General features: G+C 58.1%; 2 protein-coding genes and 3 non-coding genes across 5 annotated transcripts; 3 read left to right on the top strand and 2 right to left on the bottom strand.

Moving 5' to 3' along the window:
- Positions 1–902: 902 nt before the first annotated feature.
- LOC139051139 (5.8S ribosomal RNA) lies at positions 903–1,055 on the bottom strand. Its single transcript, XR_011509260.1, has one exon. It is a non-coding gene; the product is annotated as a 5.8S ribosomal RNA (ribosomal RNA).
- Positions 1,056–2,289: 1,234 nt separating this feature from the next.
- LOC139051123 (small subunit ribosomal RNA) lies at positions 2,290–4,104 on the bottom strand. The gene has a single exon (XR_011509252.1). It is a non-coding gene; the product is annotated as a small subunit ribosomal RNA (ribosomal RNA).
- A 4,860-nt stretch (positions 4,105–8,964) lies between these two features.
- On the top strand, positions 8,965–10,934 carry LOC139050363 (uncharacterized). The gene is made up of 2 exons (XM_070526604.1): positions 8,965–10,850; positions 10,919–10,934. The coding sequence occupies exons 1-2, from the start codon at positions 8,965–8,967 to the stop codon at positions 10,932–10,934; spliced, it is 1,902 nt and encodes a 633-aa protein (XP_070382705.1).
- On the top strand, positions 10,898–12,741 carry LOC139050694 (uncharacterized protein T26G10.4-like). Its single transcript, XM_070527315.1, has one exon. The coding sequence runs from the start codon at positions 11,263–11,265 to the stop codon at positions 12,538–12,540; it is 1,278 nt and encodes a 425-aa protein (XP_070383416.1). The 5' UTR covers positions 10,898–11,262; the 3' UTR covers positions 12,541–12,741.
- On the top strand, positions 12,702–12,890 carry LOC139051152 (U2 spliceosomal RNA). The gene has a single exon (XR_011509274.1). It is a non-coding gene; the product is annotated as a U2 spliceosomal RNA (small nuclear RNA).
- The last annotated feature ends 2,110 nt before the right edge of the window (positions 12,891–15,000 follow it).

The following is a 15,000-nucleotide window of genomic DNA, read 5'->3' as shown; positions in this document are numbered from 1 at the left end:
GAGTGCGACGCCCTACCACGTCCTTCGCCCAACACGGAGCTACTTATAGACGAGGCTGGCAGGCGGTGAACCGCCTGCACGCGTGCGGCGCACGAGCAGTTGCGTGGTAAGCGACCGTGTCTGAAGCCCAAAACACCACCGAGGCAAAGATCGCCTTAGCAGCGCGCCGCTTCAGCGGGCACCGCAGGGGCGACTAAAACCTGGCGGGAGGCATCGTCTCGTGTAGCGTCGCCCCTGCCCCAACTGGAGTGGCCCAGTCTTAAGGGGACAGAGACTGCGAAGCACTTGGACCGACGGCGGACTACGACGGAACGCTTCAGCTCGGCCAACGCTCTCGAGGGAGACATTTTCCGTCTCGCGGCAATTCTCCGCCGTGCCGTGCTCTTCTCGCTCGCAGACGGCGCTCTCGCGTCGAACCGCTTTCGGGGGCCACCCTTCTCCTCCCCGCTCCTCGCACGAATCTGCCGATTCCCATTCGTGCGACGAAGCCCGGAAGGGCGCCCACACAGCTGCGGTGACGTGAGCGAGCGACCAGCTCTGGAGCTCGACGTACTCCGAAGGCAAACAACGCAAATTGCGATCGCTTCCGACTCTCTCGCAAAGGTGCGCGCTACAAGGCAACAGACGTTCGCGCCTCGAGCTTGGACCGCTCTTTCCCTGCAGGTATCCGACTCCATCCTGCGGCGGTCTTGCCAGAGGCGCGCACTCGTCACGCTGCAGTAGTAATGCCTCGTTTCCGTCTCTTCGAAGATTTGGCACGACGGCTCGCCACCGTCTCCTTCTCGTGAGGTTGCTGGCGCGTGGCTTTAGCGCTCAACGTACTGTCCATGATGCCGACGCGGTCAAAACGAGTCGACGGACGCACGTTCCCTGTGCGCCGAAGGCTCTCTTGATATGTGATCCGACCCTCAGACAGACGAAGCCAAGGGAAGACCCAAGGCCGCAATGTGCGTTCAAAGAATCAGTGCTCAGTGTGTCCTGCAATTCACACCAAGTCTCGCAGCTGGCTGCGTTCTTCATCGACCCGAGAACCGAGTGATCCACCGCTTAGAGTCGTGAAAAATAGTTTGTTCAATTCAGTACAGTACAACCAGTGTTTCAGGCACGTGGCGTCTCCCTGTGTGTGGTTTCGAAGAGCGCCTTTCGGCGTGCGCTACTCCTGTTTCGCTCTTTCGTTCGGCGGTCACGCGTTTCCGCATGACCGCTGCTGATCCAACAGCCTACTCGAGACGAAAGACAAGAGCTTGGCGCGCGCGTACTCGCGCAGCTCTCCAAAGCCACTCGGCCAGTGCCAGGGACGGCTCTCTGCGCCGGAGCCACAACAAGTCTACTTGAGGCGGAAGACGAAGCCAGCAAGGGCCTGGCCGCAAGTGCGTTCGAATACGGGATTACAGTCCCTCGTCTGTCCGTACTTCCTCTTTCGACGTGCGGCGCCTTCCCAAAGCGCACAAGTCCGCAAACCGCAGAACGCTTCCGACGTAGCAAAGCCGCGTTTCCTTCGGTACTTCGCAGCAACGCCGCCTTTCCCTCGGCGGCGGGCAAATAGCCTGCAGACGTCGTCGCATTGAACCGCGAACTCGACACCTCGCGCGTCACGAGCGGGAGCCGACCGGCAGCCTCCGGCCCTTTCGGGCGCGGTGGAATTTGCCGCGGAGGACGGGAGAGTGCTTTAGGCCACGGTTCCTTCCGTACTTGGCAGCCGCACCCTCAATACCGCCGGTTCCATGACCGACCGAGCGCCGCACCGTTCCTTTAGTACTTGGGCAGCAACAAAGTCGGGTCGTTACTCCACACTCGCCGCAGGAAGCGACCGGCAGTCGCCAGCCTTTTCAGACTCGGCAGCGTTTGCCGCGGAGGACGGGAGAGCGCTCGCACCACGGTTCCGTGTGTACTAAGCGGCAGCGGCATTAGCTCTCGACCGTCAGTTCCTTGACCGACCGCACGCTTCGCCGTTCCCCTCGTACTGGGCAAGAGCAGCAGGTCGGGTCGTCTTACTCCCATTCCGCGCAAGAGTGCCGAGGCGGACTTCAGAAAGCCCACCCAGTGTGCGTTACGCCGTTTCTACCCGCGGGCGCGGCCAAGCCAACCGTCCAAGGTTGCAGCCGGCGTCCACTGGGCGCAACAAATTTGGCACGGGGCGCCCTTCGAAATTCGGGCAATCCCCGGCATGTTCGGGTATAGCCGTCCCCGCGTCCAAGCGGGGCCAGCGGCGGAAAGCGTCGGGCGCAGCGAGCTGCTTCACCCACACGGGGTAGAAACAATGGCGCTCGTCACCCTCGAACAATCCGGTAATGATCCTTCCGCAGGTTCACCTACGGAAACCTTGTTACGACTTTTACTTCCTCTAAATGATCAAGTTTGGTCATCTTTCCAACAGACCGGCGCAACCGAAAGGCCGCGCCGGACATCGGTCCGAAGACCTCACTAAATCATTCAATCGGTAGTAGCGACGGGCGGTGTGTACAAAGGGCAGGGACGTAATCAACGCGAGCTTATGACTCGCGCTTACTGGGAATTCCTCGTTCAAGGGGAACAATTGCAAGCCCCTATCCCAATCACGAAAGAAGTTCCACGGGTTACCCAGTCTTTTCAGACAGGGATAAAGACACGCTGCTTCCTTCAGTGTAGCGCGCGTGCGGCCCCGGACATCTAAGGGCATCACAGACCTGTTATTGCTCTGTTTCGTGCGGCTAGGAGCCGCTTGTCCCTCTAAGAAGGTTGTAAGGTGCTGGGAACCCCGCACCTATTTAATAGGCTAGAGTCTCGTTCGTTATCGGAATTAACCAGACAAATCGCTCCACCAACTAAGAACGGCCATGCACCACCATCCACCGAATCAAGAAAGAGCTCTCAATCTGTCAATCCTCCCAGTGTCCGGGCCGGGTAAGTTTTCCCGTGTTGAGTCAAATTAAGCCGCAGGCTCCACTCCTGGTGGTGCCCTTCCGTCAATTTCTTTAAGTTTCAGCTTTGCAACCATACTTCCCCCGGAACCCAAACACTTTGGTTTCCCGGAAGCTGCCCGCCGAGTCATTTGAGTAACTCAGGCGGATCGCTGGTTGGCATCGTTTATGGTCAGAACTAGGGCGGTATCTGATCGCCTTCGAACCTCTGACTTTCGTTCTTGATCAAAGAAAACATTCTTGGCAAATGCTTTCGCAGTAGTTCGTCTTGCGACGGTCCAAGAATTTCACCTCTAGCGCCGCAATACGAATGCCCCCGTCTGTCCCTCTTAATCATTACCTCGTATTCCAAAAACCAACAGAACAGAAACGAGGTCTTGTTCTATTATTCCATGCAAGTTTATTCAGGCGACTCGCCTGCGTTGAGCACTCTAATTTTTTCAAAGTAAAAGCACCGGCCTTCTCGAGGCACACAATGAAGTGCACCAAGAAAGGACCGGCATGATGTTCAGTCCGAGCCGTCGCATCGGGTAGATGCACTACTCGTCTGGAACTGAGATCCAACTACGAGCTTTTTAACCGCAGCAGCTTTAGTATACGCTATTGGAGCTGGAATTACCGCGGCTGCTGGCACCAGACTTGCCCTCCAATTGATCCTCGTTAAAGGATTTAGAGTGTACTCATTTCAATTACGGGGCCTCAAAAGAGTCCCGTATTGTTATTTTTCATCACTACCTCCCCGTGCCGGGAGTGGGTAATTTGCGCGCCTGCTGCCTTCCTTGGATGTGGTAGCCGTTTCTCAGGCTCCCTCTCCGGAATCGAACCCTGATTCTCCGTTACCCGTAACAACCATGGTAAGCAAGTAACCTACCATCGAAAGTTGATAAGGCAGACACTTGAAAGAAACGTCGCCGGCTCGTGGCCATGCGATCAGCACAAAGTTATCCAGAGTCACCACACAATACGGGCCGAAACCCGATCGATCTTGGTCTAATAAAAGCACCCGTCGCCCAAAGGGCTTCAGGCTCACTGCATGTATTAGCTCTAGAATTGCCACAGTTATCCAAGTAGGAAGAAACGATCTAAGGAACCATAACTGATTTAATGAGCCATTCGCGGTTTCGCCTTATTTCGGCATGTACTTAGACATGCATGGCTTAATCTTTGAGACAAGCATATGATTACTGGCAGGATCAACCAGGTAATCGTTCAACTGCGCGTCCCGCCTGTCAAGCAGGCCGGACGCCGTTTTTGCGATGCCGAGGCCACCTTCAGGCGCCCCAGCACGCTTCGTTCTTGCAAAGAGTAGCACTTTGCACAGTCCGAGACGACGGCGTTCGAGCTCGCTACGGCGCCCTCCCCGAAGGGCCGGGTATCGCCACGCGGCAAGAAGCACGCAACATTCTCGATAGACTGGTTGTGTCGACTCGATCACGGCTTGCGGTTTCTCTTGAGCCCGCAGCACAGGTGGACCGACCGACACTTGCAACGTAGCCGAGACGGCAAAGCCGCCAGGCGACGGGTCACGCCCGCGCCTTCGGCGCTTTCGCATTTGACTCGTCCGAGGACGATGCGGAACACAACTCGATATCGTGGAGAAAGCGTCGTCCGACAACCACCCCCTAACGCATCAAGCGGATGAGGCTGCAGACGTCAGCTGTGGGATCCACGGGAGCGATACCGGGGACACGCTTGACGGGCACGAAGCCCGCCGCATATCAAACACCCAGGTCGCTTTTGGGGGCGACTGCTCTCTGGGACCCCCATATAATAGCAGCGATAAGTTCCCAAATCTCCATGGGGCCGTACTCGTGCCACTTTCGACGAGCGTTTGGCGAAAATCGTGCCGCCTCGCAGCGCCGCGAGCGAGATGGAAAGCTTACGTCGGCAGCGCAATGCCGAAGTCGTGAAAGCGCAGCGCGTCGACCGAATGCGCGAACGGCAATCTCTCGCCTATGGACAGCGCAGTTTCCAGAACAATCCCCTTTCTGTGCCCCTACGGGGCCACACGCTAGCGCGGCCCTTTCGCCGTTTCCGAGCACGAGTGCGAACGGCGCGGGCGGCGTGCTCGACACCCCGGCTGACGCCGTTTCGGACTTTGTCTCTTCGCGCGCTCGCGCCAACGTCGCGGCAAAACGACGACCTCTGCGCGGTTCTTTCCCGGTTCCCGGCGTGCTATAGTGCAGCCAGCCGGACGGTGACGACGACTCAGTCGCGGCCGTGCGGTGGCTTGTACGCCAAAGTTGCGTGACGGGCGTCGAGCTCCCGCCGCGGCCCGGCTCAGGTGGTTTCGGACTTCTGTCTCTTCCGAGCGCTCGCGTCGTCGTGGGCACGATTCTCGAATGCGGAGCGGTGCGCGGACACCACCACGAACACGCGCAAGCCGAAAACGGCACTACGGTACAACGTCGGCCAGGGCGGTACGGCCCCTTATATGAGCAGCGATAAGTGACCAGACCTCCACGGGGCCGTACTCGTGCGACAAGGCGGCGTACTGCGCCGAGCCGAGCGCCAATATTTGGCCTTGGCACGGCCGATTTGAGCTCTCGCGATCGCCGCGGTACCGCCGCTCACCGATTCAAGGCACGCTAGCGCGGCCCCTTCGCCATTTTTCGAGTAAGAGTGCGAAAAGCGCGCGCGGCGTGCTCGACGCCCCGGCTGACGTAGTCTCGGACTTAGTCTCGCTCACGCCGCCCCGGCTGACGTCGTCTCGGACTTAGTCGCGCTCACACCGCCCCGGCTCACGTGGTTTCGGACTTCCGTCTCTTCCGAGCGCTCGCGTCGTCGTGGGCACGATTCTCGAGTGCGGAGCGGTGCGCGGACACCACCACGAACACGCGCAAGCCGAAAACGGCACTACGGTACAACGTCGGCCAGGGCGGTACGGCCCCTTATATGAGCAGCGATAAGTGACCAGACCTCCACGGGGCCGTACTCGTGCGACAAGGCGGCGTACTGCGCCGAGCCGAGCGCTAATATTTGGCCTTGGCACGGCCGATTTGAGCTCTCGCGATCGCCGCGGTACCGCCGCTCACCGATTCAAGGCACGCTAGCGCGGCCCCTTCGCCATTTTTCGAGTAAGAGTGCGAAAAGCGCGCGCGGCGTGCTCGACGCCCCGGCTGACGTAGTCTCGGACTTAGTCTCGCTCACGCCGCCCCGGCTGACGTCGTCTCGGACTTAGTCGCGCTCACACCGCCCCGGCTCACGTGGTTTCGGACTTCCGTCTCTTCCGAGCGCTCGCGTCGTCGTGGGCACGATTCTCGAGTGCGGAGCGGTGCGCGGACACCACCACGAACACGCGCAAGCCGAAAACGGCACTACGGTACAACGTCGGCCAGGGCGGTACGGCCCCTTATAAGAGCAGCGATAAGTGACCAGACCTCCACGGGGCCGTACTCGTGCGACAAGGCGGCGTACTGCGCCGAGCCGAGCGCCAATATTTGGCCTTGGCACGGCCGATTTGAGCTCTCGCGATCGCCGCGGTACCGCCGCTCACCGATTCAAGGCACGCTAGCGCGGCCCCTTCGCCATTTTTCGAGTAAGAGTGGGAAAAGCGCGCGCGGCGAGCTCGACGCCCCGGCTGACGTCGTCTCGGACTTAGTCGACGCCCCGGCTGACGTAGTCTCGGACTTGGTCTCGCTCACGCCGCCCCGGCTGACGTAGTCTCGGACTTAGTCTCGCTCACGCCGCCCCGGCTGACGTCGTCCCGGACTTAGTCGCGCTCACACCGCCCCGGCTCACGTGGCTTCGGACTTGGTCTCTTCGAGCGCTCGCAGCCAGGTCGGGGCCGACGCCGACGTCTGCGTGGGGCTTCAACGATTCCCGGCGCGACGCAATGCAACTGCGCGCAGGATGCCAGCGACTCCGCCGTGGCCGTGCGGCGGTGTACACGCAGAAGTTTCGTGAAGGGGTATCGAGCTCCCGCCGCCCCGGCGGACGTGGTTTCGGACTTTAGCGCTCGCAGCGATCTCGCGGCGATCGCTGACGTCTGCGCGGTTTCAGGTGTGCTACGATGCAGCAGTCTGCCGCACGACAATTTACGGAAGCGAGTGCATTCCGCCCCGGCGGACGCGGCAGCGGACTTTGTGCCTGCGGGAGTGCTCTTGTTGCTGTAAAATTTGAACGGGTGCAGCTGCGCGAAGCAAGTGTACACATTTTCTCTCTCTCTCTCTCTCTCTGCCCCTGAGGCGACTGTAATTTTAATTTAAATGCAATTGGAGGCGGGAGCAACCTGATGAGAGTAGGCGGACTTCGGCACACCTTGTAGTTTAGAAATTGTTTTCAAGCTTTGAGGACATACACAATCGCGCCATCTGCTTTCCCCGTCTCTTTGGCACTTCATAGTGTGTGCAGCATGCTCTGCATTCCAAAGAAACGCGCCTGTTTCTCCCCCTCTCTCACGTTCTTCTTGTCTTTCTTGCTGCTCTTGTGAGAAGTTGCTATGCTCTTTACTCGCTGTAAAATAGAATGCTTGCGCGAGCCAACAACTTGCGTGTCTTTCTTTTTTTTTGTTGTTGTTGTTTTTTTCTCTCTTCCCAAGACGTTTCTGCCATTATTCACTAGCTCTCGTTCTTAGTATGCAACGGAGCGTTAGCTCGCGCCATCTACCTTTCTTTCTGTATGGCGAAGGCCGTAGGTTTTCCTAGTTCCGCACACAGATGGCGCGGATGCGTTTTCGCGCCAGTTTCGAACGACCTCGCTGTACACATGTTTCTCATTTAAAAGTTTCAAAGGGGCTTGAGAAAGGGCGTGGTCCTTTTTTCTTGCGCAAGGCTGAGCTTTCCAGCTGTGCTTAAGCTATGCTAGCATGTGTGCGTATATGTGTGTGTGTGTGTGTGTGTGTGTGTGTGTGCGTGCGCGCGCGCGCGTGCGTGCGCGTGCATATGTGTGCGTGTGTGTGTATACACGCACACGGTAAAGATGATGGGGTAGCGCTATTTCTTTCTTTCTTTCTTTTTTTTTTTAACAACACCTGTGCTCCACATGGCGATCTTCCTGCCCTCTATGTTTCCGGTTGGAAGGAGTGCGCAGCCTTTTCTATATTTATTTTTTTTTCCATTCTCTTTCATTCGTACATGAGGCGCGCTACCTAATTCTAGCGGTCGAATCGACACGTTGCAATCCGTCCCGGCCTGTGCCGTATGAAAACTTTCAGTGGGCCTTGCGGTAAATAAAAGGAAATGAGGGAAATGCGCGTAGTGTATTACACTTGCGCACGGGCTTGAAACGAAGGCCTCAAAGAAAGCCGCCTTGAGCGGTCGCATTCAGACGGAAGTAAACATTCCCCTTGCGCGTGTTTTCCGCTCGCCTGTTCCGTTTTCTGCGAGGTTGCCTTCGTTGGTTTTGCCTTGCAAACAAGCTTGCGCTCGGGTCTCGTTTCTACGCGACGGCGTTTCGTTAACAGTGAAAGACTGAGGCGTCGCGAGTTGATTCGCGAGATAGAGAGCATAGAGTCTCTAGACGGGCTGGGTTTTATAAGATTGCCCACGCTGTTGCTGAGGTTACCAATGTCGCCAGGGCACCCACAAGGCAGTGGTACAATGGAGTGAAGTGAAAGACATCGCTTCTCGGCCTTTTGGCTAAGATCAAAGTGTAGTCACTGCAGCTGGCTTGCCCGGCCTTTGACATACTCATCTTTGTAGAGGCGCCCGGTTACCTGCTCCGGTCATAGCAAGGTCTTTCCCCTATCCCAGCCCTATCTTTCCAGGCCCTTGGCTCCCTGCTGCACTGCCTCCAGGACAGCCCACGTGCTGCTACCTGGTGGCCCCTGGACGACCCACACCGGCCCGCTTCCTGGTCCTGCCGCTGCCTGGCGCTGCCTGCCGCCCCCCGGAGACTCCTGCCCCGCTCGGCCTGACCACTGCTTGGTGCTGCCTGCCTGCGGGGTGCCTGCTGGTCCTGCCGTCTCGACTGGTGCTGTGCTGGGGCACAACCGGCTGGCCCCTGCCTTCGCCATCGTCTGTCATGGGCCCGGCCCACTCGCTGCCATCCCTGGTGGCCCCCTAGCCTCCGGACCTGGCCTCCTTTAAGGAGAGCCGCCGGGTCCGGAAGGTAAGACCATTCGATGGATCTTGGGGGCCACGGCCACACGGCCCATGACATCAGCGAAGACGATGGCGACCCCTACACCCCTAGGCAGGAACGCCAGCCGGCCCGTGAGGATGGCACTTTCACGGTGTTCTTTCCCGTGCCCCAAACGGTCCGGTGCTGCGAAGAGGGCTGCCGAGCTGCCTATGCCGCGGCCAAATGGACAGCGCGGCGGCAGTCCCTCCAGCGGCACCTGGAACTCGAACACGGCACCAGGATCCGGCGCACCATCAACGTGTGCACCATCTGCGGCGAGACACTGGGGCTTCGACCAGCCTCTCACGCCTGCCTGGCTGCAGCCAACTTGACTGCCGCCCCCCCTGCTGCCCTGCCACACCAGTGTGGCAGTTGCCCAATGTCCTTCCCCACAAGGAGGGGCTTGGGCAACCACGAGCAGTGGCACAGGAGGGAGGCGGCACTGGCAGCCAGGCGTGATCTCGCCGCGGGTGCTGCCACTGGTGTGTCGGAGCAGGACAGCGACAGCACCCCCGCAGCAGAGCAGGACAGCACCGAGGGTCCCGCTCAGGACCCTCCCGGAACACCAGCAGTGGCGACCGAGCAGGCCGCCGACCAGGAGCCGTCTCCCGTGGCACCTCGGGGAACACCCGGACACAGCAGCGATGGTGAGATGGCCGAGGCACCTTCTCCGCGGACGCCAAACCAGTCAGGGCGGACCGCAGCCTCGGCCTCCTCTTCTCCAACACCATCGCTGCCGTCCAACCGAGGCAGCCCGGGAGCACCAGTCTCCGAGGCTCACGAGCCGGCGGCCATGCAGGAGCTCTCCCCGGGCAGGGCAGAGGTGCAGGACCATGACGGAAGCAACCAGGACTTCGGGACCCAGGACGAACATGCTGGTACCACACGGCCAGAGGGCAGTGCGTGGACGCTAGCGGACGAAACGGCAGAGCTGCGGGCATTGAGCCGGTTGCCTGAGTCTGCTGGGGAGTGGGCACGGTTCGAAAACATCCTTGACCGTGCCATCGCAGCCGCAACCAAACACCTGCGGCTGCCAGTCGGGGACTCGCGCCAATCACGGAGGCGCGAGGTGAACCCCGACAACCCCCAGCAGATACAAACTCTCTACAGAAGGAACCGGCGCCGGGCAGTGCGGTTAATCACTGAAGGCCCGTCCCAGCTCTGTCCAATCGACCCCCACGCACTGCAGGACCACTACTCGAACCTCTGGTCACCAACACCCGTGGATACCAGCATCCTGAGGTCACGGCTCCCAGCCACCGAAGAACTGGACTTGTGCCCCTTTACACCGGAAGAAGTCGCAGCCAAGCTCCGTAAATGCGAGAGTACAGCTCCAGGGGAGGACCGCCTCACGTACCACCACTGGAGGCAGGTGGACCCTGAGGGCAGGTTCCTGGCGGCGGTATACAACGTATGCCTCCAATACCGCCGCACGCCCCTGAGCTGGAAGTCGACGAGGACTATCCTGATCCACAAGAAGGGCGACCGCGAGGACCCCACAAACTGGCGACCCATTGCCCTTGGTCGCACGATCGCCAAACTGTATGCCGGGTGTCTCACCACCCGGCTGCAGAGGTGGTTGGGCGACCATGCGGTACTGTCCAGGTGTCAGAAGGGCTTCCTGCCGCACGATGGGGTGTTTGAACACAACTTCGTGCTGCAGGGACGCCTGGATGATGCTAGGACAGGAGGTGGGGAGCTGTGCGTGGGGTTCCTCGATTTTGCCAACGCTTTCGGCTCGGTCGCCCATCAGGCCCTCGTCGACGCTGTCCGCGGCGCCGGCGCGGGGGAGGCCTTTGCTACCATCGTTGAAGACCTCTACCGCGCCAACACCACCTGCGTCGTGGCAGCAGCTGGCATTACGGAGCCAATCGCCATCGGAGCTGGGCTGAGACAGGGCTGTCCTCTGAGCGGCCTGCTTTTCAACCTGGTGGTGGACCCGGTCATCCGTGCAGTACAGGGAGGCGATAGGCAGCACAACATCCTTGCCTACGCCGATGATCTGACGCTGCTGGCCGCGGATCCCGCCACCCTGCAGAGCCGCTTGGACCGTGTAACAGCCCTGTCGGCCCGGCTCGGGCTGCGACTCAACGCCGCCAAGTGCCGGTCTCTACACCTGTCTGGTCGCCACCCCGTGGGTACACGGCCCACCTCTTTCACCGTGGGTGGCGACCCGATTCCGGCGCTTGGCGACTTCCAGGGGCACAAGTTCCTGGGCCGTCCAGTGGGGTTCAGGGTGCTGCCGGACGAGACGACGGTCGACGAGGCCATCCACCTGGGCAGAAAGCTGCTCTCCTCTATGCTCGCCCCATGGCAGAGGCTGGATGCTATCAAAACATTTTTGTATCCAGCCCTCAACTTTGCCATGCGGGTGGGCCTTGCCAGCAAGGGAGAGTGGCAACGCCTGGACGAGGAGCTCCGCCCGCTCATCAAGAAGACCCTGTACGTGCCAGCCAGAGCTTCCAATGAATACTTGTACGGAAGCTCTCAGGCTGGCAGTGCAGGGATCCCACTTGCGGCGGAGCTCAGCGACATCTGTCGGGTGGATGGAGCCTTCAAGCTACTGACGTCGACCGACGTGGAGGTCCGGGAGCGTGCAGCAGGAGAGCTCGAGGGCGTAGTGTCAAGGCGGCTGAGACGACCCGCGAACACCGAGGACATGGAGGCCTACCTCTCAGGCGAGACGGAGGGCGACTTTCGGCAAACGTCCACACAGGTCCAGTCTGTGTGGACGGAGGCCCGCAAAGCCTCCCGTCGCCTCTCCGTCGCCTGGGAGCTGTTGGAGCATGGAGCCCGCATCAACTGCGGGGAGGCCTCTGTGTCAGCGAGGAACCGCCACAAGCTGGTCAAGACCATCCGGGCGCTCCTCTCCACCGAAAGGGACCAATCTCTGCAAGACAAACCGAACCAAGGCAAGGCGATGGTGTGTGTGGCGGCCGACCCGGCAAACTCACACTTCATGAGGTCCGGCCGCTACACCCATTTCATCGACTGGCGCTTCATTCATCGAGCCCGACTAAATCTCCTCCCCCTCAACGCCACAAGACTCTGGGCACCCGCGGCGGACAAAAGATGCAGACGCTGCGGGTATGGGGAGGAGACACTGCCACATGTACTTTGCCACTGCATGCGGCAGAGCCGGGCCATGACGGAGCGCCATAACACCATCGTCGCCAGAATAAAAAAGGCTGCTTTGGGTCGGTTTACAGTCATTGCGGAGAACCAGGTCGTAGGCAACACATCACTCAAGCCCGACCTGGTACTGGCCCGTGGAGAGGAGGCACTCATCCTGGACGTCTGCTGCCCTTTCGAGAACAGGCTGCAGGCGTTCCAGGACGCCCGGAAGGCTAAGGAGGAGAAGTACGCCCCTGTACAGCGTCATCTCCTCCGGCGGTTCCAGCGTGTGACGGTGGACGCGGTGGTCGTCGGCTGCCTCGGCAGCTGGGATGTGGGGAACGACCGGGTGATGCGCAGGCTGTGCAGTAGGTCATACCTACGGACACTCAAACGCCTGTGCATCAGTGACACAATAAGCGCCTCTACAAAGATTTTTAGAGCCCATGTCGGCACCTCTTAATGATCTTATGTTTTTAGAGAAGCGCCATTTTTTGCACTGTTTTACACCTTTACAGTTTTAGTCTTTTATTACTAACACCACTAACTAGTTTTTTTAGCCATTTGTTTGCGTTTTTAGATTATACACCTTTTATTCGTTTTCTCCTTGGTTCTGTAACTTGTATTTTTTGATGTACTGTAACTAGCATGAATAAAAACTCTGTTCTTATCAGCTTAATATCTGATACGGGTTCTATATGGACCCACGATATTAAACCTATTTTTGGAAGTTGGCGGAGTGCTTGAAGCCTGCTTCACCTCCGCCGCAGGTCGGCCCGGTATTGCACTACCTCCGGGATCGGCCCCCGCTCACTTAGGTGAGACTTCATTCAATCAAAATGAAGAACACAAGCTCGAAGCGAGCACTCACGTGACACGCACCATTCCCATACTATACGCAACGATGCCGGTGTTTCTGAACGATTGTCTGCTGTAATGAGCTACTTGGGGGGGGGAAGGGTGATTAGCCGTGGGTTTTGCAATCAATGTAAGTCCCACTCAAAGCCAACACTGCATTTTGGAGTTCACTATCGCTTTGATCCGTAAACGACAGCAAGCTCGCCCTGCGAAAATCCGCTGCCCTAGTGGAAGAAAGGTTCCCTATGAAACAAAAATGGAGTGCCCGATTTCCGGCAACATTTTCGCTGCAGTGGGACCGAGCGCCTCGAAAACAAACTTGTCGTATGGCCAAGTGTGGCGAAATATATTCAAGGGTTCAGAGGTGCCTCAGCTTTCCAACCTGTATGTTATGAATACCTGTTGCTACCTTTTCGTCATCATCATCCTGCTGGCTACGACCACTGCAGGGCAAAGACCTCTCCCATAATTCTCCAAGCACCCCGGTCACGTGTAAGCCCGGTCACGGTCGCCGTCTAGTGCCTGCGCCCTTCCTAATCTAATCTGCCCTCCTAAATTTCCGCCACCCCGTGCTACGCTTCCCTTCTCTTGGAATTCAGTCGGTAACCCTTAATTGATGATCTTCCCCCCACATTGCATGCCCTGCGCACGCCCATTTCTTTTTCTTGGTTTAAACTAAGGTGTCATTAGCTCGCGTTTGTTCGCTCACCCCCCGAATCTGCTCTATTCTTATCCCCCGTAGCGCTACACCCATCATTCTTCTTTCCAAAGCTCGTCGCGTCGCCCTCAGTTACCCTTCGGTAATCCTTAAGGTCCTTCGTTGCGGCACTCGTGGCATCTTTCTCATTTAAATAAGGCTATTTCGTTCAGTTTTGGGGGAAAACTCAATGAGCTAGGCGCGATTGTGTCCCCGGCGCCGCTCTCAACAAGATGGCGGCGCCCAGGCTTTTTGCCTGGTGGTTCGGCTTGACGCAGAACACGCCTGCAGGGCAGTGAAGCCGCATTGAAGGGACAACGAGCGGCGCAGTGAAGCGCATGCTCGGGCGAAAAACGCGAACATCAGCCAAAAATACAACCAAATGGCCAAATACGAATTTCCGTTATGGGAAATTGGAGTTCAGTTGGCGCGTTGCGCTCGCCTAAGGTAAAGAACATAAATGCGAGTGCCACATCAGCCAAGTCAATGCTGAGGATCGCGTATCATTTCTTATTTTTTTTTCCCCTTGCCTCCTGGCCTGCGTGGCCCTAGCGCGCATGCCCACGAAAGTAATGCAATAAGGAAAACGCGAAATCATGCGGTGACGGCTGTATCATATCTATTGTGCGTGCTTTGTTCTTTTTGGACTACAGTGGTGTGCGTTATGAGAAAGTTTCAGTGACCAGCGAACCTATATTTAGAACCACATTTACGGTTACTGCTACAAGCTGCGGGTAGGTGTTTTTTTTTTCTTTCTTTCTTTTTTTCGCTACCAACGATGGGTTATCGCAACCGCGATCGGTTGTGCTAGACGCGTTCTTGCCAAACGTTGGCTCTATACGCGACCCGTGACTCGTGGTCGGCACATTCAAGCAGTCCATTGCAAACCGTTCCAAGAAGAAGGATGCTAGCTCCACGTTCCGCCGGGAGCGCTAGTTCGAAGATTGTACTTTTAGACCCTCGAGGAAGCACCGCCATCCCACGTTTTCTATAACGCGCTAAGATTCAGAGCGACAGCGACCACTTGTCTTTGTCAATATCTCGGACACACTTTTTTTTTTTTTCTTTAATCCAGATCGTCAGACGAGCCCGCGTTCACGCGCACTCGCTCTCTCCGATAAGCAGGGTAGCTCGGTTGGGGTGTTGTAGGGCCTCGCGCATGCGCTGCTGAGTTCGTCGCTTCGCCGGCCGGTCGACGCTGGCGCGGTACTGGTAATCAACTTCGACGGGCATGGTGAAACGTCACTGTGAAACGTCACGACTAGCAATGCAATGTGTTTGCGAGCAATCGGAGAAATGAGAGAGCCCCTGTAGATTAGTGGAAACGTTCCTCCAAGTATTACGTTTGCAATTTGCGCCTACGAACAT

Source organism: Dermacentor albipictus, chromosome 10 (assembly GCF_038994185.2).
Source record: "Dermacentor albipictus isolate Rhodes 1998 colony chromosome 10, USDA_Dalb.pri_finalv2, whole genome shotgun sequence".
NCBI lineage: Eukaryota > Metazoa > Arthropoda > Arachnida > Ixodida > Ixodidae > Dermacentor > Dermacentor albipictus.
Note: the sequence above shows the minus strand (reverse complement) of the source record. Positions and strands in the feature narration are given on the sequence as shown.

What these genes read in the sequence shown, in the direction of transcription:
- LOC139050363 (XM_070526604.1), top strand. Translation starts at nt 8,965, where the DNA reads ATGGATCTTGGGGGCCACGGCCACACGGCCCATGACATCAGCGAAGAC.
- LOC139050694 (XM_070527315.1), top strand. Translation starts at nt 11,263, where the DNA reads ATGCTCGCCCCATGGCAGAGGCTGGATGCTATCAAAACATTTTTGTAT.